Below are 24647 nucleotides of genomic sequence, written 5' to 3' on the forward strand. Positions count from 1 at the left end.
TTTGTGTAATTTGGTGCTAATACTTATGTACCGAATTAAAAATTTGAATTTATGACCAATATAGAATCTATACGAGTATTTTTATTTCTGAATACTTACTCTACCACTTCTACTCCTAACAATTCCACAACCTAAACAGATTCCATTACAAAAATAGTGTGAACGCACAGAACTATTACCAGCAAAATGTACTAAAAAGTATTAAAAGTACATGTTACACAAATTCGCTGCAGTTAAAAGTATTTTCTTTTGAAATATAGTAAAGTATAGAATGGCAGAAAATGTAAGTGCTTCAAAATTGTAGTGAACTACAGTACTTAATTGAATGTACTTAGTTACAGTCCACCATTAAATTTACACAGTGAAAACTACTGAAATGATCCAGTCAGTAGTCCTACCCTCGGCCTCTTTTCTTAGACCTGAGAGAATGAGCCTTTTCATAACTCTCTAGTGTCCTCAACATCATCTTAACCGTGATATGAACTCTGTTAACCAAGGTTTTTGCTCTTTGATTCCAGGGTTATTATGTAGAATCGCTCACTCCAAATGGTTGTTTATTAAGCTAGAACTCTTTCAGCCTCTCCCTCAGTAAAAATTCTTCAAGGTCACATTTCCATGAGGAGCCACGGTGTGAGTCGCCTCCCTAAAGAGTTTGACAAGGGGACTGGCTCCTGCAGTGACAGACCTCCAGTACAGAGACAACTAAAACCAGCTGAGACGTATTAGATTACCAGCTCTCTCTTTTATTGAAAAATATACCTGTTATTTCAAAGACAGGAAAGTCAGGAAGGTAAATATATTAATATACTGTAAAACCAGAATAAAGACTAGGGAGAGAAAACACTACATATTTGCTATAACACTACAGCCAGTGAATAAAAAAAAAGAACATTCTACAGCTGAACTTGGAGCCAGATGTTTTTGCAGTCCTTAACTTTTTAACTTTCAAGCAGCCCTGGGGCAGAAAGTATTTGCAGATTCCTTTATACAGTTTCTTCTGGCCTACTTAGCAGTTTCACACAGAGAAACACAGCAAATGCCAGAAAGTTGAGGTAATTACAACAAAGTACTTCAGTAATTTTCCCATAATTCTCTATTTACTGCTTCCAAATTCTAACTCCACCAATCTGGGTTGCCAGATTGGTGGAGTTAGAAAGGTTTTAAAGCTTGCAAATAGAATCTGGCCACAGATGTGCTATTAAGTGTTAAAGCCGCTAACATTCATCTGATTCCCGCACTAGTACCCCATAGTCACACTGCAGCGAACAAAGGGTGTTTACTGTAATCATCAGTGGCACAAATGATATTTACATTGCTTGATTAAAACGGCAGCAGCAGATAAGGAGTATTTTTGTTCTTTCTTTCAAAGGCTCCAACAACGCCATGTTTCTCAGCGGATTAACAGAAGCAGACAACTTTACATTTGGTCCATTTGCATCAAAATGTGAGTACGATCTGACTAATCCTGCAGATTAGGGATGGGCAATGATTTTCAAATATTCAAATAGTCATTAAATTTTGCCAACACAGAGCGGAACTCTCAGTAATTTGGTGGGGTGATCTTCAAATAACTGCCGAATTGTCCCTAGCTAATATCGAATAGCATTTTAGCTTGAAATGCCCATCCCTAGTGCAGAGCTACAAACAAAGAAAATCCTGCTAATGTCACCCAGTGATAAGATAAACCTGGCAGTTCCCTCCTGTTTCATTTCAGAACTTCTTGCAGCCTGATCATGTAGACACGGTTCGAAACATTACAGTAACCTGAGGCAGAATCACACAGCATCCTGATTCTAAATACTACACACCCCTGCATCGGTGCCATAACAGGAACAGAAAGCTCCCATTTGTCAAATGTGGGAATTAGTTTTGAAATACTAAATAAAAAAGACATTATTCATGGATAGCAGACAGGAAAGACCTCCCCTTTCTGACTAATGTGTAACTAGAAGTAGCTGAGTGAAGCTGCATTGTAAAACCAAGTGAAGACAAAAAGCTAGAGAAACAGCCCACCTGTCTGTTCCTGGAGTAGCTCCAGCTGGCTGGGGGCCAGTAATCCAGCACATTTAATGAGTAGCCTGGGAAAGGCCAGATGATTGGTTGATTTAATCATCTGTTCTTACTGTGTGATTTGGGCTGTGTAGAGGAGGCCAGTATTATCACCTGTGGGGCCGGTTTAGGAGTTATTTCCTACTCTCACTGCCCCGAGATGTACCTGATTCCCCGTCTATTAAACAGCTCCCCATGTACATGTTTTTACAAATCCTTAGAGACGAGCTGGACACATCTATAGAGGAGCTGGATTTGGTGAGCCATAACTATTCATTTTGATACAACCATTCTTTCCTACTGTAGCAACTGCCTTTCAAACATTTCTCGTCTCTCTGCCGACCTGCTAATCTTACCAACCTCAGTGAAGATGTGGGACGAGATGTGACACCACAGCAAATACATAATTGGTCACAACTGCCACCTGTCCTGTCGCTTTAAAAAGTACAGGACACAGAACACATACAAAAAGTCTCGCTTTTCACAATTCACATTTTTGACACAAAAAAGTGATTTTATAAAACATTGCCATTATCACCTAATACAGCCTTACCGTGATAACGTTAGCTGTGATGTCGCTTAGACACTTATGTCTACTAGAGTCCAATAATTAAGTGCACTTTAGCCAACTACTAGGCAAAAAAGCTGGCTTCCTCTGTAGTACCATTAAGAAGTTTGTTAAAGAAATTAAACACCTTAGAAAAACCCAAATCAAAACATTTAAGACCCAGCAGCACACGTTACCACTACCCCAGCTGTCTGAGTTTAAAGAATGAGAGATGATGGTGAAATGCTAAACTACCCAACTCAAATCCAACAGGCTACTGTAGATACTGTATGTACAAAAAAAGCAGAAATCACATCTTAAAGTCAGAGAAATAAAATAAAAGTTATAACTGCTCTATCTTTTTAGTGTTTATGCCAAAACATTCTTACTGGCAAACGAAGCTCCATGATCACCCCGACACTCAGGGATTACAAAGCTACTGAGTTTCACTTGTCCTTTCTCTCGTCCTCCCTGTAGTACACGAGCACAGTAAGTTTGTGACCTCACGTGACCTTTGCTCACCTCATGCCTCTGAATGTGATATTCATATGATTGACAGTTGGTTTGCACTTCTCTAAGCTCATGGTCACCTTTCACTCCTTAAAACAAATGTGATTAAGTAGCTTGCTGATTTTTGCTCTTGGCTGATGCACCTTTGACAAGGACAGAGTCTGAATATAATAATGATTCTGTTCAATAATTTGGTGTTACAAAGACCTGCAACAAACCCAAACCTTTCCAGAGTGCCACTCAGCTCACATCTTATTGCTACAGCACAGTGTATAAGGCTTAGTTGGTTTTAGGTATGGTGTTGGATAACATGTACAGAGATTAGATTGATCTATAAAAGCTTCACACACACGTGGCCCTGCCTCTAAACCCCTCTTGTGTCTGTTCCAGGCTGTGACAGCCGTCCACAATGCCTGGTTTTCTCCATCTCCTTCATAGCAGTGATACCACATTTGTCTACACGCGAATCTCATCATCCTCCTCCTCCTCATCCATGAAGGTGAATTCTCTGTCATCCCCATGTGGTGAACTGTACTTTGCACTGTCTGTGTCGGCGTCATGGCGGTGGTACTGGGGTTTCTCCTCGGTGGCTGAACCAGAGCTGGACACAGAGCTGCTGTCCAGATTGTGGTGGTGTAGCTCCGGGGAGTAGGGGCCCACCAGGGCCTTCTCCTGGTCCTTTTTGCGGGGTGGCCTGACAGGGGCCTGATCCTCCACATAATCATCTATGTGGGGAATGTGAGAGGGTGACGCACCACCCTCACTACCTTTTCCTTCCTCATAGCCGAGGTCGTCCTCCTCCCAGCCTTTCTTTTCCATCACGCTTAAGATGTCCCCGAGCATGGAGGGCCCCAAGTCAACATGGAAGGACATAATAGACTCTGCGTGCTTCATCCCGCCTCCTTTAGGCATGGATTGAGGCAAATCTGTCAGTTCGCCAAAATTACGCTCATCAAACTCCGTGTCATGTGTCGCCATAGCTGCTGCTCCATTTATCTGCTTGCTTTCAATCTCTGTCAGTGTTTTCATGGGGCTGGAGGAAACACTCTTTGTCACTTGGTTTCCTCCTCTAGTAGCCTCATCATTTAGGTAAGGCAAGGATATGGCATTTTTCACAAAGCTGGCTGAACCACCGGAAGGCGCCATCATACTGTGGTCCGTACGGGCTACAGACTGAGAGCGTTTGCTACTTCTGAAAGTGCGGGACAGCAGCCCTGGTTTGGAGCTCTGCTTTGTTTCCAGCTCCCTGGGAGGTTCTCCTGAGTGGGAGCTAAGAAATGAAGTGTCCCCAAAGGCATCACCTCCTCGGCCCACGTGCATTGTGTGGCGGAAGTCTCCTAGTGGAGCACTGATCATCTCTGCGGTCAGGTCAATCCGAGAACGCCGCTTCGACTGGTTAGAGTTGCTCAGCTGCTTGAGAATAGGCATGTTGGCAGTGTCTTTCTTAGTCCACAGACAGAAACAAAACTGAGATGTCTTGTTGCTCAGAAGTTCCTCTTTGGTGATTGTATGAGATGTTGTCAAAGCAAGAGTAATTCCAGGTGTTTAATGTGTGCAGCCATTCTGGTCGTCCAGCTCAGGTTTCATCTTCCAGTTGAATCAGCCTATGAAGAAGAACAGAGTATTACCGCAGCATAATGGCAAAGAAAAGCATTCTGGTACAAAGCACCTTCATCTTACTAGAGTTGCAATGGTTTGAGACTTTCATAGTATGATAACCGGCTCAGAAAATATCAGGCTTTCACGTTATTATCAGCTACAACTACACAAATGCATTTCCTGAAGAAAATGCATGTGGATGCTGATTGCTGAAGGTGAGTGCATTCCCAAAACAGTGGAAGGCTCAATCCCAAAGTGAGAGTTAGAAATTAAATGCTTTAAAGTTCTAAAAGAAAAATAACTTTTTACAGACATCGGACAGATGTATTTTGAAGGCAGACCAACCTGTGTGTGTCACTGTGCAACATTGTAGTGCTTTGACTGTGTGACCGTTTCTGTGGTACCTTGTTAATTTGAATGTTTCTGTTTTATGCAATTAAAATGTGCCTCACCCTCTTTCACATGTTAGGCTGCATTAGCCAATAGAAGAGATCAGTAACAGTTCGTTGTGCCTATTGAATGGGTAGCATCACTCGGTGGTCAACACCACTGACTTTGGTATGGCAGGATCGGGGTTCACTTCCCCTTTCAAGGCACGAATTCCAGCCGTGGGTCCTTAGGCAAGGCCCTTAATGCCAACTGCCTAATGAGGCTCAGGGTAAGTCCACCTATGCTTTTTAGTCTATGTGCAATATTTCTGTATATTATGTCAGTATATTACATAATATATACATCTCTGTCTGCAGCTTGCTGGTTTCAGGATTCACATGAGTAAAAAAGCCAGTCAGAGTAATTAATCAAAACATCATGACTCCATGGCATTAGCAGCGAAATATACCTAAATTACCAAAGGTAAAAGGAGTCACTGTGCAGAATAATAATAGAATGTATTTCATGTTGATGTATATTATTTGATCATAATTTCTGGTGCATTATTGAGCCATCCCTGGTAGGCTAGTGGTTAAGGCGCAGCACTCTTGCCGCTGCGGCCCGGGTTCGAATCAGGGTTGCGTCAGGAAGGGCATCGGGCGTAAAACACGTGCCAAATGTAAACATGCGAGTCGTCAGTGTGACGATTCGCAATTTGATATAAATTGTAATTGCATACAACATTTCATTCTTTGTTCCAATCTGACCCATTTTTTCCACTGACAAACTTCCTAGTTTGATATATGGTGTTCTAAGACAGCTGTAAGGTGTGCATATTAGTGTCTTTATAGGTGTTTTCACTCTGCATTTGTATGCACCACGTTTGTACACAGGGTCAGAATGAACTGGTGCAATACTTTCACTTACTATATGATAATGAAGTTTTAGTAAAAACATCCAGTGTTTTATCTGTAATGCTTATGGAAAACATTGTCATAACTACATAGTGAATGACCTTCATTAGTCTCAAGTGAAACAGCAAGTTGATTGTACAGCTGGTAAATAGAATTATCTTTTAATTCACTGTGGATAAACGTGTAAGCAACTTTGAGTAGCCCATTGAGTTTTAACCCTATACATGTATGTATTGTCACAGATCCTGATTCTTCAAATGGCAAAAACAAGGCATCCATGGCTCTGGGGTTCATCCTTGAAGCTGCAAAGAAACCTGACTTTCCATCCAGGTACTCTATGCAGTCTTGTTTTGCTTTTGATATTAACTAAGTAACTTCCATGCACTTAAAACTACATCAGTGTTCAAGTGTATAGTAGTAAAACACTTCTCTAAAATATCAAATTAGGCTTCATAGTTGTAGTTACTTCTGCTTTTCAGACTGCATGTGGGTTTTCACTCATTTTAAGGGCAATTGTAGAATTTAAGAATATCTGTATAATACTGAAACACTGCACGTCTTAGTTTGATAACAGTTTTGTTTTTGGGCAAGTTTAAGAGTGAGTGGGGACAATGGACCTGAGATTGTGGTAAGGGAAGCTTCAGGAAGAAGTGTCCCCAACCAAAGAACATCTTAAAGTGAGCAGTTCTTCCTTATTTTGTTTGCCTACTTCAGTGGATTGTCCTCCAGTTTTTTTTAACGTAGTATTGAGATGGGCCAAAAGTTTACAGAACAAAATAACTTAGTCTATTTTGTATCTGTTTTCCCCACAGCCTGCCTCCAATCCAAGATGATCTTGACACTGAGGGATGGAACAACCCTTCCACAGGACACAGCTGTGGGAAATGGGAAGACTCAGTCCTGTCATGAGGATACTGAGATAAGAGAGACTGTTTGACACATTTTTCATAAAAACAACTTGTGGTCTAATCCCACAAAATATTTCAGTCTTCATAAATATTTTCATTTCAGGGGGCCCATTTTTCCAGCTGTGGATCATGGAGTACAGTGAAGAACTAAGAGACCTGATATCTTAGATGTTAAAAGCAGAACCGGACAAGTCATCTTTGGTATCCTCATGTGTGAACTTGATGTTGATATCCACAGAGTTGATATGCTTGGTGAAAGCCTCCACCTCCTTCTCTAATGCAGCCAAAGCCCTCCTTTGAGAAGGTGCTACCTGCCTCCTGGGTCCTGATTTTGTCTGTTGGAAGGCTTGTGGTGGGTTTCATCTTTCTCAAAGGTCCACATGTGATGGTTCAAAGACAGGTAACAACGCTCACCATTACTGGGCTATGATGACATTGTTGGCCATCGAAGGACTGAAACACAACCCAGGGGGATAAATATCTCCTGCTCAACACCAGCCGGACAGAACCAATGAAGTTTCTTGGATGAGAGGTGAAACGTCTTCTACCTAAAACCAGATGATTTTTTTTTCTTAAAAAAAAAAAAAGTAAAAATGCCGTAGGACGATGATCAGAATAGTTGCTAATTTACGATAGGTGTACAACAGATGACACTCAGGCGAGCCAGCAAATTTGCGCGTGCATTTCTGGGGTCAGATTGGGATCGGTGTGAATCCTTTTTTGAACAGACAATGGGGAAAATTATTTATATAGCACAGTTTATGACAGACATTTATACAATGGCACATTTTTATTGTTTGGGATTAAACAATGCACAGGGGGATGGTGTTCTTGAAGGTTTTAATTTTTGTTAAACTTGTGCTGCTGATTCTTAATTTCTTTTCTGTTGAATGTAGTTTGGTGATTTCAGCCTCCTCCTCTTAGCCATCTGTCTGCTGCATGTGGCGCCCATTGTGGAGTCTGACAGGCAACTGGGGAAGAAAGGTGTGCATGCATTGTGTTTCTATCTTTATACTGGTAATAAGCAAAGGATGCATGGTACGATAACCATCAAGTTTCATACCATGATATACTGTGAAACCGGCATACCGCTGCAGCTCTGCTTCAGAGCAGTTGTTTTGCTGTTCACCATGACAAAAACAAGTTCTCCTTCAAATATTGCTGTATAATTTTTCAGCTACATTTTTGAGCTCTTTATAAAAACTCTACAGGCTGCTGTCACATTCAGTTTTTCAAGTGGATACACAGTGTCCACTATCACTGCTGTGCTTTAGTTCCCATTTTGGCCCCTAACTGTTACATAACCAGCAAGCCAACAGGATACTGTAAGCTAGAACTATTCAAATGGGCCGGAATCAAGGGAAAAGGGGGGGGAAAGAATGAAGTAGAACATTTCTTCAGCGTGGATTGACTTACTGCATAACTCATTAAGACCTAATCTGCTACATTCTGTTCTAAACCTAGAGTCAAGAGAGAAAATTCTTCCACTGCTAGTTATCTGTGTTTTTCTCTCAGTTTTGGCCTTTGTCCCTCTAACCTAGAAGACAGCATTTGAGCACCACTACCAGAATATCTTGTTCTGTTTATTGCTGCCTCAGTTTCTGTTTTCACTGAACCCACATCAGTGAAAACTCCCAGTACATTTGGAAACAGCCATAAGATAGATAAAAGCCTTTTTTATGTAAGGAAAGCAAGGGAGTTCTTGATGCAACAGAAATCATGTTCACACTTAAACCAATTTTCTTTGCCTCAATAACCTGATATTATGCCTCATTCAGGCAATTAAAGCCAACTCATGCTTTCCATGTCCACGTGTCTGTACACGAGCTCAAGTCTGCAAGAGCCCGCATGCAGCCTGAGAGGCAGCAGTGGGTCAAGCTTTGAAACAGGACCTCAAAAACACCCACTTATGTGAGTCCACTAGCTCCATGTGTTATTGGCATTAACAAGAGGTTTGATTGTTTTAGCCAGACAGCTAGCCCATCATTCTCAGTTTTGAAACTGGAGCTGAACCCACGCTCTAGGCAGTATGCGTATCACCCCCACCCCGCAACGTCACCCGTGAAAACATTTGCATCTCAGACAAAAATCTATTCAAATGGAAGGGCGAACAGGGGGCAGCCTGATAGATGAAAAATGTAGGGTTGCAGAGATATACCAGTTTCATGGTATATCATGGGATGAAAATTGTCATACCATGTGATCGTCACTTTTGGCTTTTCCCATCAGGGGTCGGTCGCCATGCCATGTTGACATTTGGCACGTGTTTTACACTGGATGCCCTTCCTGATGCATATGCAGCAGAACAACTCCATCATCCACCAACATGGAAATTTAAAGCAGCAGTGTTGAGGTTACTTTGAATCACCCAACCACCTTCGACACCATCCCTCTGTGCAGATCAAAGTATGTTTATTACTTTAATACTGAACATTAAAATCTGTCAGCATATAAATGCCAGTCTTAAAACACGCTATGGAAAAAGTTTTTAATAATTGTCTGTCTGTTCGCTGATCTCTGACTTACAACAGGACACTCACTTATTTTGATCTGACCCCAGAAAAACACACACACACACTTTCCTGGCTCACAAACATGTTCGTGTCTGTCTATGCTGTCATACAGTAAAGTAGAAACTATTGTGACCATTGTTTAGAGCACTGTGACAGCATTTCTCACTGCTGTTTTATAAACTGGTCAATTAACGGAGAAAATAATCAGCAGTTTAATCACTAATGAAAACAACAGTTGCATTTGAACAGTTGCATCTCACGCTGCAGCTAGAATTCCATTATACCAAACTATTTTGGTCCAGTATGTTAGGTATTTTTAGCCAGATAGAAATTGGATAGATACTTTATGTATTAGAAATGTTTAGTGGAGATAGGATGTCTAGTTAGACTGTTAAATGCTTAGTCATGCTTATGAGTTTCTACAGGGTACATCTGGTCAAGGATAACTAGAGAGAAGAGTTGATGACTGTCAGCAGACAGGATGTTTAATATTATTATTATGACGTGTAGAACTGTAGCCTTAGCCATAATATGTTCTTATGTTTAAGTCACGACATGTTACTAGAGGTCGTGTGAGAATGTTTTTAGCTACACACCACTTAATCAACAGACACACACATTGATTTACTTCATGTTTTGACTACTGCTATGACCAGCTGCAAAGCTGGCAACAGATGTCTCGGTTGACGTTTCTGTGTAGTATGGGGCTAGCCCAACCGAGGGGATATAATGTATAGGCCTGGTGGGTTCAGGGTCTTTCATCTTACATCTGCCTGCGTGCAGTACGGAGGTGCAAGATACCTGAGCGTGCAATGTTAATTTTACCTGTGATCCTTTGAATAAATCAGCACTGTTTTGAAGTTACTTGGACTGCCTCATCTCTCAGAGTTGGCAATGGTAACAAGAACCATACCCTACAAGTACCTTTGTCTTGTTGGCCGGCCTGGTAAAAATCCTTTGTCCTGCTGACAGCCAGACAGCTTTTCTCACGTCTCGCTTTAAGTGTGGATGGGGTCACAATTCAGTAGTGCTTACGTCTCGCTTCCAGCGTGTTTTACCTGTAATGAAATAATATATTATAGTATAACATTTTTAAGCATTGAGTAGCCCACTTCTACATTTAATACTTTAATTATAACACTGAATTTTAGTCAATGCAGGACTTTTACTTGTAACAGAGTAGACGATGTTTACTTAAGTAAAAGATATGAATACTTCCTCTACTACTGGTGCTAGCATGCAAGCTAACATGCTTTAGTAACCTGCTATGTATTTTTATCATGTCTGTAATACTGTTAATTCTTTAGGGTCAATCTAGTGCTGCAGTCCAACTCAACTGGCACAGTCACCTGCAATTAAACAAAGAGACCCTTCTGTTTTCATCCCTTTGAGGGTGGTTATGGCTGATAATAACAGTAACTGTGTAATACAGTGAAACCGTGATATTTTCTGAGATGGTTATCATACTGTGAAAATCTTGTATCGCTGCAACCCTAGCCTTGTGCAGTAGCCAGTTAGCATCTGCTGCACAAAAGGCTGCTGAATGTATGACTGACAACTCAACTGGTATGTTCCTTTCTGCTGCCCCAGGTTTTGTATTTCTCTATGGCAACATCGGAGCATAGTGCGGGCTACCAAGCACGCTTCTTGACTCCAACCTAGCTGGAGTCAGAGAGGAAAAACTTCATCTCCTTCATGGAGAGATCAGCTCATTCAGAGGGATTAACCCTTCCTGGTGGCCAGATGCAAGGCACTAAGACAATTGCCACAGTGCTATATAGCTGAAGGGGAACACTTTTGATGTGCCAAGTCACTAGAGGACATTCAACCTCAGCATAAAAGATGTCAGCAGGTGCTCAAATATCAAAAGGTGCAACCCTCACACCTTAAGCCATGCTGGGAAATGACCCATTTTATGACTTTGGGGGCCCCTGGGAACAGTTTCAAAGTTTCATTGTAGGCAGGACAAAAGATTAACTATGACCCGCGGGCTGTCCTTTCATATTCAGCTCTAGCCTTTCAGTACTTTTGAAAAGATCAGTTAAGAAAATCAGTGTCATGTACTTTGCTATTTCAAACTACTGTAAAACCCTACAAACTGCTTCAAAGTTCTGCATGTAAATGTGTAGCTCTATTAAATGATCACATATAAAAGAAATGCGTGTTTTCCAGTTATTAAAAAAAAACCCTACCCATTCTTTCACAAAATTTAGCCCCTGTTTATATCTTTTAAATACAATGTCTGATTATATTCTAGATCACAGAAAAAAAAAATAACATGCAGAATTCTGGCATCTCAGGAAAAATCAGATTTTGTGAATGTTGGAAAAATAATGTATAACTTCCTTGTGAACAAATTAAACTAAAGATCTTCTTTCACATCAGTGTCTAGACAGATAGAAAAACACCACCATAGCACTGTGATTGCTCACGAGATGAGTCTGGCCCATATCTCACACTTAATTCAGCTGTGGGAAAAATTCCACCTCGGCACTCTTCTCCGGTCTCACGTGCCTAAACAGATTACCATGACACAGCTACATTACAGACATAAAAACTTGCACATTAGCTGAACATATTTGTGCTACACGACTAGATATGCACAAAGAGGTAATACAGATAATGGTGTTTGTTTTAGTTGAGATTTATTGCCTCAGTCATCGTACCAGCCAGTGACAAAGTCCTTATGTAACCGAGCACTCAAAGTGCCACATGACTTCAGCTCAAACTGAGACAAGTGGTGACAGGGCCATGAATGATTAAGAGCATCTTATGATGCCGGCAGACTCTGGTGTGCACAGAATGACATCACAACCACCACCATGCTCAGTGTTCAGCCTCGCTCGTGTAATCCGCAGATCACAGGTGCCCTACAATCCTCCACTTTCCCTGGCTATTTTGTCTACTTCCACTCACTGAACAGAAGAAAGACGCTTTGGACCAAGTTAAACCAACAGGCACATGCTGACTGCAAGAGTTTCTGGTTTTATTTTTGACTGCATTTAATTTTTTTTTAAAAAGGAATCAGAGTCTATCACTTATTCACAAGATGGTATCGTCAATAATGCACAATTAAATGTGCCAAAGAATGGGAGAGCATTCATATGGAAGCTCAGTATATGAGTTAAATGATGTTTACTAATTATTTGGCCCCAAACAGGGGCAGTGTCAGGCCATGCCATCATAAATCTTCAGAGCCCCACAATAAGTAGCACCATTTTCCAGACCTAAGTTACCCTTAACTTAACTTACCTAACACAAAGCATCCCTGAATCCTAACATCACCCAAGCAAAGAGCAGATACATGGCTTGACACACAGCATCTGCATTGTATTTGCTCAGGTTAAGCAGTGGCTGGTCCAGCTGGCTTGTAATGGCAGTCACCTCTGAGAGCCGGGTCCGCTCCAACCACTGACACTGTTCTATCGAGATGGCCTAACAAAAGAAGACTATTAACGAGTCCATTGAGTCTGTAACTATATTATCACCAACACCAATACAAGTTCTGTGTGGGAATGAAGGTAAATCTACAGGGTCATCAAGTGAGCATCCTCTCACTAACTGTTGTGTTGTTGAGTTGGGCCCACAACACCATGTCGTGTTGTTGAGTTGGGCCCACAACACCGGGAAGGACCAAACTGTGTGTCCCAGTGTCCCAGAACCTCCCCCTCTTTGCCTGCCCCCTCACAGCCAACACAATCCTTCATTTAACAGGACCCTACATATTGACTAGCAAGTTAACTTGACATCTACAGAATGAAATGTGAATTTAATTTAGAAGAATATGCTTCTCCAGTTCCAGATTAACAACTTTATCAAGCACCTCATAAAAACCAAAATAAGGTCAGTAAATTGTACCCAAACCGCATGTTTACTAACGCTGCCAGGCTTGTTACTCCCAGCTTGGATTTTGCTATGACTTCTTATATTCCATATCCAGTTCCACAATTTCATTTGGACAAATGTTTTAATACTCACTTTCACATAAAACTCTTGCCTAGTCTGGCTGCAAGTACTCACTTTCTTATTTTAAAGATGTAAAGCTGAACAGAGACTTTCCTGTCTGAGCAGTAAGAAAACCTGCTTTGTTTAACCTTGAATGAGTCCAAATCTCCTCCATTGTTCAATCCCACTGTTTGCAACATTAGCATGCAAATTAATATACAAGTTAGCCAACAACACTGATGACATTGCTAATCAAATAATAAATGGAGCTGCAAGAATGGAAAGTTCCAAACTCTGACAAAGAAGGTCAGCCAATGTCATCTGCCCCTACTTTGTGAGGCCACAACCTCAAGACCAAACATCTGATTCCCACAGGGGGAGAGGACAATACATCAACTGTGTATGTATCTGATTCCACCTCACATCTTGTAGCTATAGTCACGGTGTGAGCTCATTAGCAAAGCCTCCTTCTCACCTCACTGTGCTTTTCCATGTGCCTCAAAGATCTCTCTACTTACTGGCCTTAACTAAGTGGATAGATAAAAAAAGATTAAAAAAAATACACTGTTTATATAGCAGACAAACTTAGCTCTGCTTCGTCTAACACCTGGAAAGTGAATCAGAAGACGGTTTAAAAGTGTGTGAGTTATACAGCAACATAAGACCTTTGCTGTGGGTATCTACTGTAATGTAATGACCTATTACCAACAAATAACCCTGTGCAGTAATCTGCTCTTTCTCCATTCATAGACCCTGGTACTGCCTGCCACAGAGGGAACCAGTTCGTCCTGTTCAGCTTCATATCTAGCCACACAGCTTGAGGGCTAAACCTCAGTGACAAATGGCAGAAATATCTGGAACACAAATAATGAAGAGGGTGCATAGCCTCACCACCCATGTGTCGAAGAACATACCTGTTTTACAAAGGTGTAACTCTAACTGTAAGAAAAGTATGATTCAGCAGCAAACACATCCAACGCATGTAAATACACACTTAATTCAACACTACCACAGCATGGAGTTTCAGAGAGAAGCCAGTATTAACAATACAAGGTGGACTCTGGCCTGTAGCTGCTCCTGTACTGATGCAGATGACCAGAAGTTAGTAGGTGGATCTTGAATTAAGTTTTTTTTTCTGATTCCAAGGTTCTGAAAATGCATGCATTCTGTGAAAAACATTAAATGTAAGCCTTATTTGATCAAATCTCCTCAGGGCCCTTCAAATACCTTAAGTAGCAAAATCCTCCATGTCAACAGGTTCACATGACGCACAGGAACTATTAAATTAAACTCCACACCCTAAAGAGTTCCAGTTACGCAAGTATCTACAACACCAGTTTGTCCTTAATAATGTGGAAAAAACACTTAATTTGTGGTTACATGTGTAAAAATAAAGTTTATAGCCTGTGGGAGTCCTGTTATGCCACACAACCATGCACCATGGAAGCTAATAAAGCTCCAATAAAGAGAGAAGCAGAGATTAGTATTAAATTACTATGAAAAAGTGCATCATGGTTGTCATGTGAGCAACTGTTCAAATATTCATATATGGCAAAGGTTGACTTAAGTACATTTAAAAGCAGTGGCAATATAGCTACATGAAGAAACCCTAACTATAGTAGAGGATGCTCACCCTGAAATGTTGAACTGCAGAACACTGACAACACTTTTCATCTACATGTTTAAAGGTTCTAGGAGATACGTTCAGACTGCTTAGCAGGGGAAATATACCTACATCAGCAGGACTGCTGACCCAGTACTACAGGCCCTATGTGCGTTTGTGTGTTAACTGTAGTACTGTAGTGCCTCCAGGGCCCCAATGCTGCACTGGCAGAAACAAAACCAGGATTAAAAGCAGCACATTCGACATGAACAAATAAAACCAGCATGCCTGGGCCGGCCCTCTGTGCTGTGCAGTTGGCGCTCAGGGCAGCAAAAACCACACCTCCGTCCACCCAAAAAACATAAGCAAACCAACCTCCCACTGCCCCACACTCTGCCCTCCTCTATCTGACTCCAAAATCCATCTTCTACTTCTGGTGTGTTGCATAAGCTCCTATTACAACCCCAACACACACTGCAACATGATCATCACATGACTATGCTGAATGATTTTTACAAAAATCTTTACAAATCCTGGTATCCAGAAACAGGGGACAAACTAGTGGAGCAACATTCCCACTGGAGTTTTTGTAAAAAGAAAGGCACAGATGGAAGCACTGAAGAGGAACACACCCTATAGGGGTGATTGAGTGTACTCAGTCATTGCAGCACAGTGACAGACGCTCTTTCACTGTCCCCTGCATGAAATGTACCCAAACCCTCATTACGCCTACAGTGGGGGGATTCTACAGTACTGTGTGTGTGTACATGCATATCTGATTAATCACAGGAATTCACCTCATCAGTCTCACGCCTGGTATCAGAGTGCAGGATCTGAGCCAGGCAGTTGAAATAACCGTTCAATAGCTGCTGGACCACAAAACATCAGAATTTCCACTGAGGATCATATTAACAAGACAGGGAACACTAAATACTCCCTTACAAAAGACATGCCAGAGGCTTACACTAGGGTTGCACAATAAATCACTTTGTGAGTGTAGTTTAGACTCCTGTGCAATCTCAGTCTCACGTGACAATGATTCTGCCATGTCATGCCCAAGGACGCTTCGACACGTGGACTGGAGGCACCAAGATTCGAACCTTCAACCTTCTGGTTGGGAGACGACTGCTCTACCCACTACACCACTGTCGCCTCCTCCTTGTATTTAACCAATGACTGCAAAGTGATTTATTTCTGCCTTAAGTTCTATTCGGCACTAGGTGTACAGGGCAGGCAGCGCAACATTTTAAAAATAGTTGCAGGAGGACACAGAATATCTTTCACGGTGTCTACAGCTTATCACGTGATGCAGCACATTCCTGATTGGTTAACGCAACTCAGTGAAACACATAGTCACACACACAAACTTTGATGAAAGGAGGAGGCACCTCAGTGTGACTGGAAGATAAGCTACCGTTTTCAGCTTTGAGTCATCTTCTCAATGGCTCCTGGCCTCTATATCAGCAGCCTCCCCGCTGAAGTGAAACACACAAAACAGCTTTAAAGGCCTCAGGCAACGAAACCTCACTGACAAGTTGAGTTAATAAAAACCCCCATGGTGCTAACTTTAATGACACCAACGGCAGACCACAAAGCACTTGCTGACAAAAGAGAACATGCAGGGCCACAACATGGCCACTTCAACCTGATAACAGCAATTCACAACAGCTGACAAGCTGAGAAACTCCAGAACAGGATGGAGATAAAGACAGGCACGGACACACGGCTCCTGAACTCGTAAAGCACATTGTTAACATAATTGCATCCTGGCTTGATTTACCTACATCCATTGTGATTTGGTTTGTGCTGCTTGTGAGGAGGTCACGGTTGCTGTGTGTGAATGTGTGTGTGAGCTTTTCCTAAATGGCTCTTCAGGAAATGTCCAACTAAGCACCCAAGGATTGATTACATCTCAGCAGCTCAACTCACTGAGACAGTTCATCAATATGCATGCTATAATCTAATACAGGCTAATTATGCACACAGCAGCTAAGTTCACTCCCATTTAACTCAAATAAGCTCTAAGATGGGTATGACACAATTAGTCAATCAACAACAAACAAAAATTGAATGGCAACTTCTGATTTTTTGTTTTGTTTTTGGAAAACCATAAATTAAGACAATAATCATTAGATGTAGCCCTATACAAGAAAACAACTGACAACATAAAAGCCATATCTTAACATCATGTAATACATGGCTGTTTTGAAACTGGCCACATGATCAAATTTCCTAAGAGTGTTCAGGAATCACCACCAGATTATATTAAGAAACCGCATCAGACACCTTGTGCCTCCAGGCAAGTTTTCATACTGTGGCTGTTTACATGTGTATGACCCAAGCTTAAAGTCCATCAACAGTTCTCAGTCAAATAGGTTCAAGGGTCACAAGCAAGAGTTGGCCTCAGTTTACTGTTGCACGGACATACAGTTCTAAAACAAACACACCCTGTTGGTTTCCAATTGGCAGCAAAAATTTCTCTGTAACCGAGGAACCAACAATGTCACAAATCGCAACAGAGGAGAAAGAACAAAGCAGTACAGAGGAAGAGCAGAGCCAAACCCTTCTGGCACACCCAAACCACATGCAGGTTTATGTAAAGGACAACAGAAAACACAAACACAGGATCCCAAAGGCTGAACTACATGAACAACACCTGCTATTTACAGTGAATCATATTGATTTGATACAAAAAGACCAAGGCCCAAGATGATAATAAGATGGTGTAACCTTCCAGTACAGTTCATTCACAAGACTGGATTTCTGACTGGGAAATGTCCTCGAGAGGCTCAGGCAGGAAGATGTGTTGGTCTTTATTCATAAAAGAACCACTAATTCTCACAGGATCATCTCACAACCATGGTGACGCAATATTTCACAGGACTGTTCCCAGCTCCCTGAACTAGTTTCTCAGTGTGAATTTATCACCTCAAGGGCACAGTCACACCAACAGCCTTTCTTTGTTGTCTCAGTAGGCCTGGACCACAATGACCAACTGCAAGCCACCAGTCATGTGTGTTTTCAATATATGACCCACACAAGCCAACATATATTGCACAACCAAATTCCTTATTGCGTTAGTGACTAAGGATGGAGGAGGGAAGCTTAATGCAATCATACGTGGTTAAAACTGTCTATTCCACAGAAGCCTGCATCAGCGCTGCTCCAGATGACAGAGCTGAGGGAGGAGTAACTGCACTCAGGGGCTGGATTATAATAGATATGTTTCACAAAGAAACACAGGCCCACTTGGTGCTGGGAATCCAACTTCAACACTTTTATGGCATCGATCAAATTACTTCAACACCACTGCGTACTGAAAAATGCTTTTTAAATTTTTATTGAATTTTGATGTTAATGATAACAGAACTTAGGGTTATGGTAAATAGCTTTACTTTTTATATTGTGAAACTGCGTGGAATGCACAAAAATGTAAAAGAATGGAAAAATAAAATTAATGATCTTTACGACTGTACATATACACACAATTGATTTTATAAAATTTATATTGAAAGATTATTATTTAGGAACCGGTATCAAAGTCAGGGTACCAGTTTTGAAAACTCTGGAATGATACTAAGGCCTGTGTCCACTGACTGTTTTTCATTTACACAACCCAGCTGATACAGTATCTCTTAAATAAATAGTCATCAGCTGCTGAGTAGGAGATTTTCTACTTTGTAAAATTACACTGAGATGACAATTTGGCTGTTTAAAGGGGCGTTTTCAGGATTTTCATTAATAAGTATAATTTGGATATTATGTCAATCTGGCTCATAGTCTCATACTCATGGTCTCAACTCAGTGCAAGTATCCTAAAGTCTACCAAAAACTTTAAATTCAGCAGAAATTTTGACTGAGTTTGACTTTAGTAAACACAGAAAGAAGTCTCTCAGCACCCTCAACTCCTCCCCATTCTCTACACCCAGACTAAAAGACATAAAAGACAAGTGTAAAAGAATAAGACCTAGGTATATTGGAATTGCTTCTCATCCCCGACGGTGGTTATTAGCAAACCACCAAGTTACCAAACACAACAATTACAACAAAGCTATGACATGTTCCAAAATCCCTGTGATCACATACTGAAGAGGATACGAGTTGGCCAGGTGTGTCACCTGATGACAGATGAAGGTCTGCACCGAACTGGTAGAATACAATGTGGAAACAACTCACCAGCTGGCCATATTCTGCTTGACTGGAACTGCCTTTATCACAGACATGAGAATTATCAAAACTGGTTTCACAGCTTTAAACAATGCAATTTAGGACAAAGATACCTACATGTGCTGCAGGAGTGATGATGATGTTATGCTATGAAATAAAAATTGTATTATTTTATGTGGTATTTTAAAGCACACGTTTAGTGTGAGTGGGCTGTGGTGTCAAAATGTCATGGAAGCTGTCAAGAAGGGAGTGTTACAGCTCCAACAAGGAGTGTTATTACACTCTTTACAGAAAACTATTCCTGTTGAACTGGTTCCTTTCCTCCACAATAGTCACACTACCCTCATAGTAACCAAAACAGAGAGAGATCAGTGTGATCAAGTGGAAGGTGCACACAGATCTTTGCACACACAAAAAAAGACAACAGTGGTCCCAGTTTCTGGAAACAGCCGTGACATGTTATGAAATGGGACGATAAAGGGCCTATGGTGTCACTGTGCTAAAATCAGCTAAAGTTTCTGACTGACTGACATAGTACTGAAGCCTTAATTTTCAGGCAGGTTGTGTTCAGAAACACATCACAGTCTTGACCTCTCTAACTATTCAACGCTTAATACTAACCTTCTAGTTAAAAGAAATCAGCTTAAGGCTCTAAACCAGTGGTTCCTTACCTGGGAGGTGGGGAACTCACAAGGGCTCACAAGAGAAATCACAGGACTGCAAAATGATTAACAGGACAGAGAAACAGAAAAAATGTTTCTGTTATAAAAATTATCTTGTGAATCACTGGCAATTTTAAATTTTAAAAATCTGTCTTTTGTTGACCCTGTCATATACCATCAACATGTTTAACAAAGGGTGAGGGGTTTGCCAGCAAAAATCTTTGTTACAAGGGACCACAAAAAGAACTGAACTAAATGATGGCACTTTAAAAGGGGACCTTTTGTCTTACAGATACTGATTGATGGACTTCTGGTTCATTTGTTTCTCTTGTTTGTAGTTGGACATAATGTTTAATTATGCTTCAATATAAAGCCTGTGCAAAGACAACTCAAACACCCTCAGCGTGATTTCTCTTCAAAGTTCAAAGACCATGCTGCTTTCTCTGCAGGCACAGTGAATCCTTTAATTCTCTGAGACAAAACAACTCTACTCAGGGAGTTCAACATAAGCCTCAATACCTTCCAGTATCAACAGCTGAAAAAACTACTTTACTTTTCAGTGATTACTACTCAACAGCAATTGCAAGGCTTCCACAGCTTCAGGGCTCTGAGTACATCATCACTGAAACACTTCCAAGATAGCATAATATTCCATTATGGGATATTTTCCTACATGTTATAGCTGCCATGTTGAGTACGTGTCAGAAGTTAATAGTGATGACTAAAAAAGAAGTTTTGCTCTGGTCACACTGTTTTGTTTTTGGTGGGTGGTTTTTCCCTCCTTTCTCAATAATTGCATCTAACTCCCTCAGAATAATTCAAGACACTCTGTCCTCATCCTCTGCCGGCCTCCTGAGGAGCTTTAGACAAAGGTGGGTGGATTACTGAGGCTGCAAACAATTTACACAGGCATTTCCTGCAGTATGAGAAGCAACAGGAACATCCAAGATACTGTAAACCTCCATGTACTATGGATTGCAGACACACTAAAACAATACAGAGTCAGTGGTGATTCAAGTGGAAATGAGTTACCCTCCACTTTAACTAACTGCGTGTAAAACTGCCTGAAGTTAGTGCAAAGTAGTCCAACTGCCTCTCCACATGCCTCCCTAGTGCACGCCCTCTTTCCAGTATAAAACTGTAATGACCTCAGCAGAGCTGGAGTCGGGCAGGTAGCCAGCTTCCTCCTTAAGCAGCAGCAGTATCCTCCGGAGCAAACAGAAATAACCTCCACTGCCAAAAAAGAAGCAGTCAGAGATGATGTGTGCACACACACACACACACACACACACACACACACACATACTAGCCCTACCCTTTGACCTGCACTGCACACAATAGGTCTTGATAGAGAGATATGTGCCTGGCAGCTCCAGAGAAGCTGAACACTGAAAGGCCTAGAGCGTGCGCAATAACGCACCACTTCTGACACTGAAAAAGACAGAAAAGCAAGAAGACGCTGAGAAAAGCAGTGCTGCTGGCAGGACTGGTGATCAGACAGAATCTGACCTTGGCCCAAACCCTCTCAGTCAACTTCAACCACACACAGTCAAGCATTAGTTTTCCAGCATCCTTATTTCTCCTAACAGTGTTGGACAAATTACTCATCAAGCAAAAGGACAAATAGTGGCCAATAGCAGGGTTACTGTTGGGAGTGGTCGTGTATATACAGGGAGGTCACAGGGCAACATTTGTACAAAGACAACACCAAAGCCAAGCTCATTAGTCAACATGTCCTCCTACTTTTGTCCAGACTGAGAATTTATCATGAACAAAGATTTGATTACTGATGATGAGTGAGGAATAATGAAACCAACTACTATAAAATGGACCTGCAGGCTTTACGGTCAGCATAGTTAAAGTTAAGCACACAGCATACAGCCTTCAATTAGAGCTTGATGAGTAAGGCTGGATGGGTATTTAGCGACAGTAGGCATTCTAGAGTTAATTAACCATTTCATCTGGCATGATGACCATGAGAGACAAGTGCCAGGTCTGTAAACACAAACAGGAATGACTCACTAAACAAGCAGGAAGCTGGACAAATTTGGGAGTGTGAGATGAAACAGAAGTTTCTGTGTAGTTTGTTCAGCTCCTAGTAGAGTCCCAGAGATTAAACTGTGTGCCCCCACTGCACAGTATTAATGTTACATAACTCCCTCAGCAGAGAACTGATGCTTCTAAGTCCATCTGCCTGCTCAAATTAAACCATATCTGGTCCTATAGCTGAAAATAGGTATTTGGGACACTTATTTCAAACTCTGGAACCTAATTCCTACCACTGGATATCTAGAAACAGAATACGTTTTTATTTTAATGTGTGAGCCCAGAGGGGCTCCCAAATGTTAAGTAGTTTACGTTCACTGTTATTTAAGTCAATTAATGACTCCCTTCATGTGTTTACATTGCCAAAATCTATATCGGGTCAGTACTACAGTAACATCTTGGACATCCCCTGACATAAAACAGTTTAAGGATCCCTGCAAAACTTCATGGCGATGATCCAGACTGAAGACCTGATTACAACAACTCTTTTTAATACAGACTAAACAATGTTTCTCCAATGATAGATTTAAAAAATTGTGGATCCAGATTACACAAGGCAAGATTCTCAGGGTATTTGGCAACAAAGAATCAACTGCACAGCACATTTTGGACCCATGGAAATGTTTGCTTTAACTGAAGTGGTGTCTTTCATAATGTTATGGGTTGTCCTTTATTTTCCAGTCGACACCAGGCTGATGGAGGACAGAAGGGACGCCAGAGGGCTCATTGTTGTCGCTCCATATGGGACAACCAAGCTGATTGTCCACTAGCAGACAGGACATTCAAATAAGATGCAGATTTCACGCGGTTGGATTTACTGAAAACTAGTCTGATACGTCTGATCGCTGAGCCCGAACTACATCTGACACACTAGCTACAGCCGAATAATCACTGAAAGTCGACCCTAACACAACTAGCCTGAACAAACGCAATACAGCCGAAGACTACAGTCCAGTCAAGTCAAGTCAAGTCCACAACAACAATCACACATGAAGAATCGTTACCCTTCTCTTCGTTCCAAGCGACTGGAAGTTTCACCGTATATTCCACTCAACTCTTCGTAAACACAGGAGAACAGCAGCACCGGAGGTGAAGCGACTGTGTCACTATAAATTCACTTTCCTACATAGGAGAAGACGGAGAGTAGCAGCACACTAGCTCCCGCCTTGCCAATCTAATGTCCGTTTAGTTTGTAATTGTGTGGCGCACAAAGCTGCTACCCCCTCCCCCTTTCCCCCCTCCTCCTCCTTTTCCTCCTCCTCCTCCTCCTCCTCCTCCTCTCCTGTGTCAGTCGGACAGCACCACCTCCTGCTGCGGTAGAAAAGGACACACTCCCATTAGTCCACAGAGTGAAACAACTGACAGAACTTCAACCTGGTAGAGGAAAATTCACAACTATCTAACGCCATCAATCGTTCCAGTCTATATATTGTAGACTACATCAAGAATCCACTCAATATTGAGCAGACAATTCTGGTTTCGGACACTTAATAATCGTGTCATTATCACCAACAGTTGTAGAGTCACTCAAGTCAGCGCATTGCATTATGGGATCGCTAGCAGAAAGTAGCATATTAGCCATGGGCACTATTTGTGTGGAAGTTTTGACTGACACACACACACACACACACACAGCACCATAACACTCTATTAAAATGGCGGACAGTTAATATACTGCACTATATACAGGAAGTTATTTGTCAAGACCTTTAAACAGTTCTCTTAAAACACGCAAATTAGCAGTAGCCCCAGACTGTGTCTTACATTTGCGTAATATACAAAAACCGCCAATTACAAAAGCTAAGCTAAATTCACTGTGACTTTTTCGAAAATATATATAGTGATTGGACAACACTCACCACAATTTTGATGGTATTTCCTGGATTCTCATAGACTCCTCCAACATTCTAGATTAAAACAATAATATTAACCTAACCAGTGCCCAAAAATGTATTTGTAATTCCTTTCTCAGGTTGATAGCATGTATTTTTCTCAGCACACAAACGAAGCTGGCGACAGGAAATGACGTAGTTTCGAAAAACGCAATGGCAGGGCCACCAGCTTTGACTATGCATTAAACATGTAAAAACTGTTATCCTACTATATGTGTGTGTTGTTTTAGCATTATTGTGAATGAAAAAATGAATTTTCCACATGCAAAATGTCAACCTTTAATCTCGTTTGTCCTTACCATGGAATTAAACACACTGAAAATATTATTGCTCCATTATGTCTTGTGAAATAATTGTTAGTGCTGCAATTGTGAATTTGTATGCCTTCATGTTGTTTATCTACTGGGTTTCCTTCTTTAGATTACACTTTTACACCTATTGATTCAAATTGCTCACCAAATTCCTCAGAAGAAATTAATGTTTCTTCCCATTTGATTGTGGTTTGTGCATCATTAGGACAATCTATTGAAAGTAGCCCATCACTATAACTAAAGGTTCAGACATACTGTTTTATATTAGGCTATGATTAACTCACAATATCCATGAAGGTACTTGGGAAAAATGTTGTGACCGTTACTTAAATTATTTTTGACCATTTCCAGATTACACTAAAAGGGTCTTTAATTTCTCACTCAAAGCAAATTTATAACCTTTTATGTGTAACATTAAGGTAATGTGAAAATGAATTTGTGTCTTTAGTTTATCCAGTCCTCAGGTTTTAGGCTTATATTATTACACAATGGACCAATTAGTGGCACAGAGCTTTATGGCCGGATTGGTGTGGGTCCTTCAGAAGTTCAGTAAGTTTGTGCAAGAATAAAAAACTATGATGGTGTGTTACCCTGAAGCGGGCCTCTTATTCA

At 41.2% G+C, this 24647-nt stretch overlaps 1 protein-coding gene and 1 long non-coding RNA gene across 4 annotated transcripts; one reads left to right on the top strand and one right to left on the bottom strand.

Annotated features, from left to right (window-relative positions):
• Nucleotides 1–1236: 1236 nt before the first annotated feature.
• On the bottom strand, nucleotides 1237–23865 carry cdc42ep4b (CDC42 effector protein (Rho GTPase binding) 4b). Of its 3 annotated transcripts, XM_020613846.1 has the most exons (4): nucleotides 23692–23865; nucleotides 19796–19841; nucleotides 10334–10467; nucleotides 1237–4710 (listed from the first exon to the last, which is right to left on the bottom strand). In XM_020613846.1, the coding sequence occupies exon 4, from the start codon at nucleotides 4532–4534 to the stop codon at nucleotides 3563–3565; it is 972 nt and encodes a 323-aa protein (XP_020469502.1). In that variant the 5' UTR covers nucleotides 4535–4710; nucleotides 10334–10467; nucleotides 19796–19841; nucleotides 23692–23865; the 3' UTR covers nucleotides 1237–3562. The 3 variants fall into 3 exon arrangements, with proteins under 3 accessions (XP_020469502.1, XP_020469501.1, XP_020469500.1); XM_020613845.1 differs by lacking the exon at nucleotides 19796–19841; XM_020613844.1 differs by lacking the exons at nucleotides 19796–19841; nucleotides 23692–23865 and adding an exon at nucleotides 22837–23046.
• LOC109967929 (uncharacterized) lies at nucleotides 5205–7081 on the top strand. Its single transcript, XR_002276014.1, has 3 exons — nucleotides 5205–5363; nucleotides 5452–5557; nucleotides 6231–7081. It is a non-coding gene; the product is annotated as an uncharacterized LOC109967929 (long non-coding RNA).
• Nucleotides 23866–24647: the final 782 nt, after the last annotated feature.

This window comes from Monopterus albus, unplaced genomic scaffold, assembly GCF_001952655.1.
Source record: "Monopterus albus unplaced genomic scaffold, M_albus_1.0 scaffold139.1, whole genome shotgun sequence".
Classification (NCBI taxonomy): Eukaryota; Metazoa; Chordata; class Actinopteri; order Synbranchiformes; family Synbranchidae; genus Monopterus; species Monopterus albus.

Bases quoted from the DNA above. Each gene is read 5' to 3' on its own strand.
- cdc42ep4b (XM_020613845.1), bottom strand. From the start codon at position 4,534: ATGCCTATTCTCAAGCAGCTGAGCAACTCTAACCAGTCGAAGCGGCGT.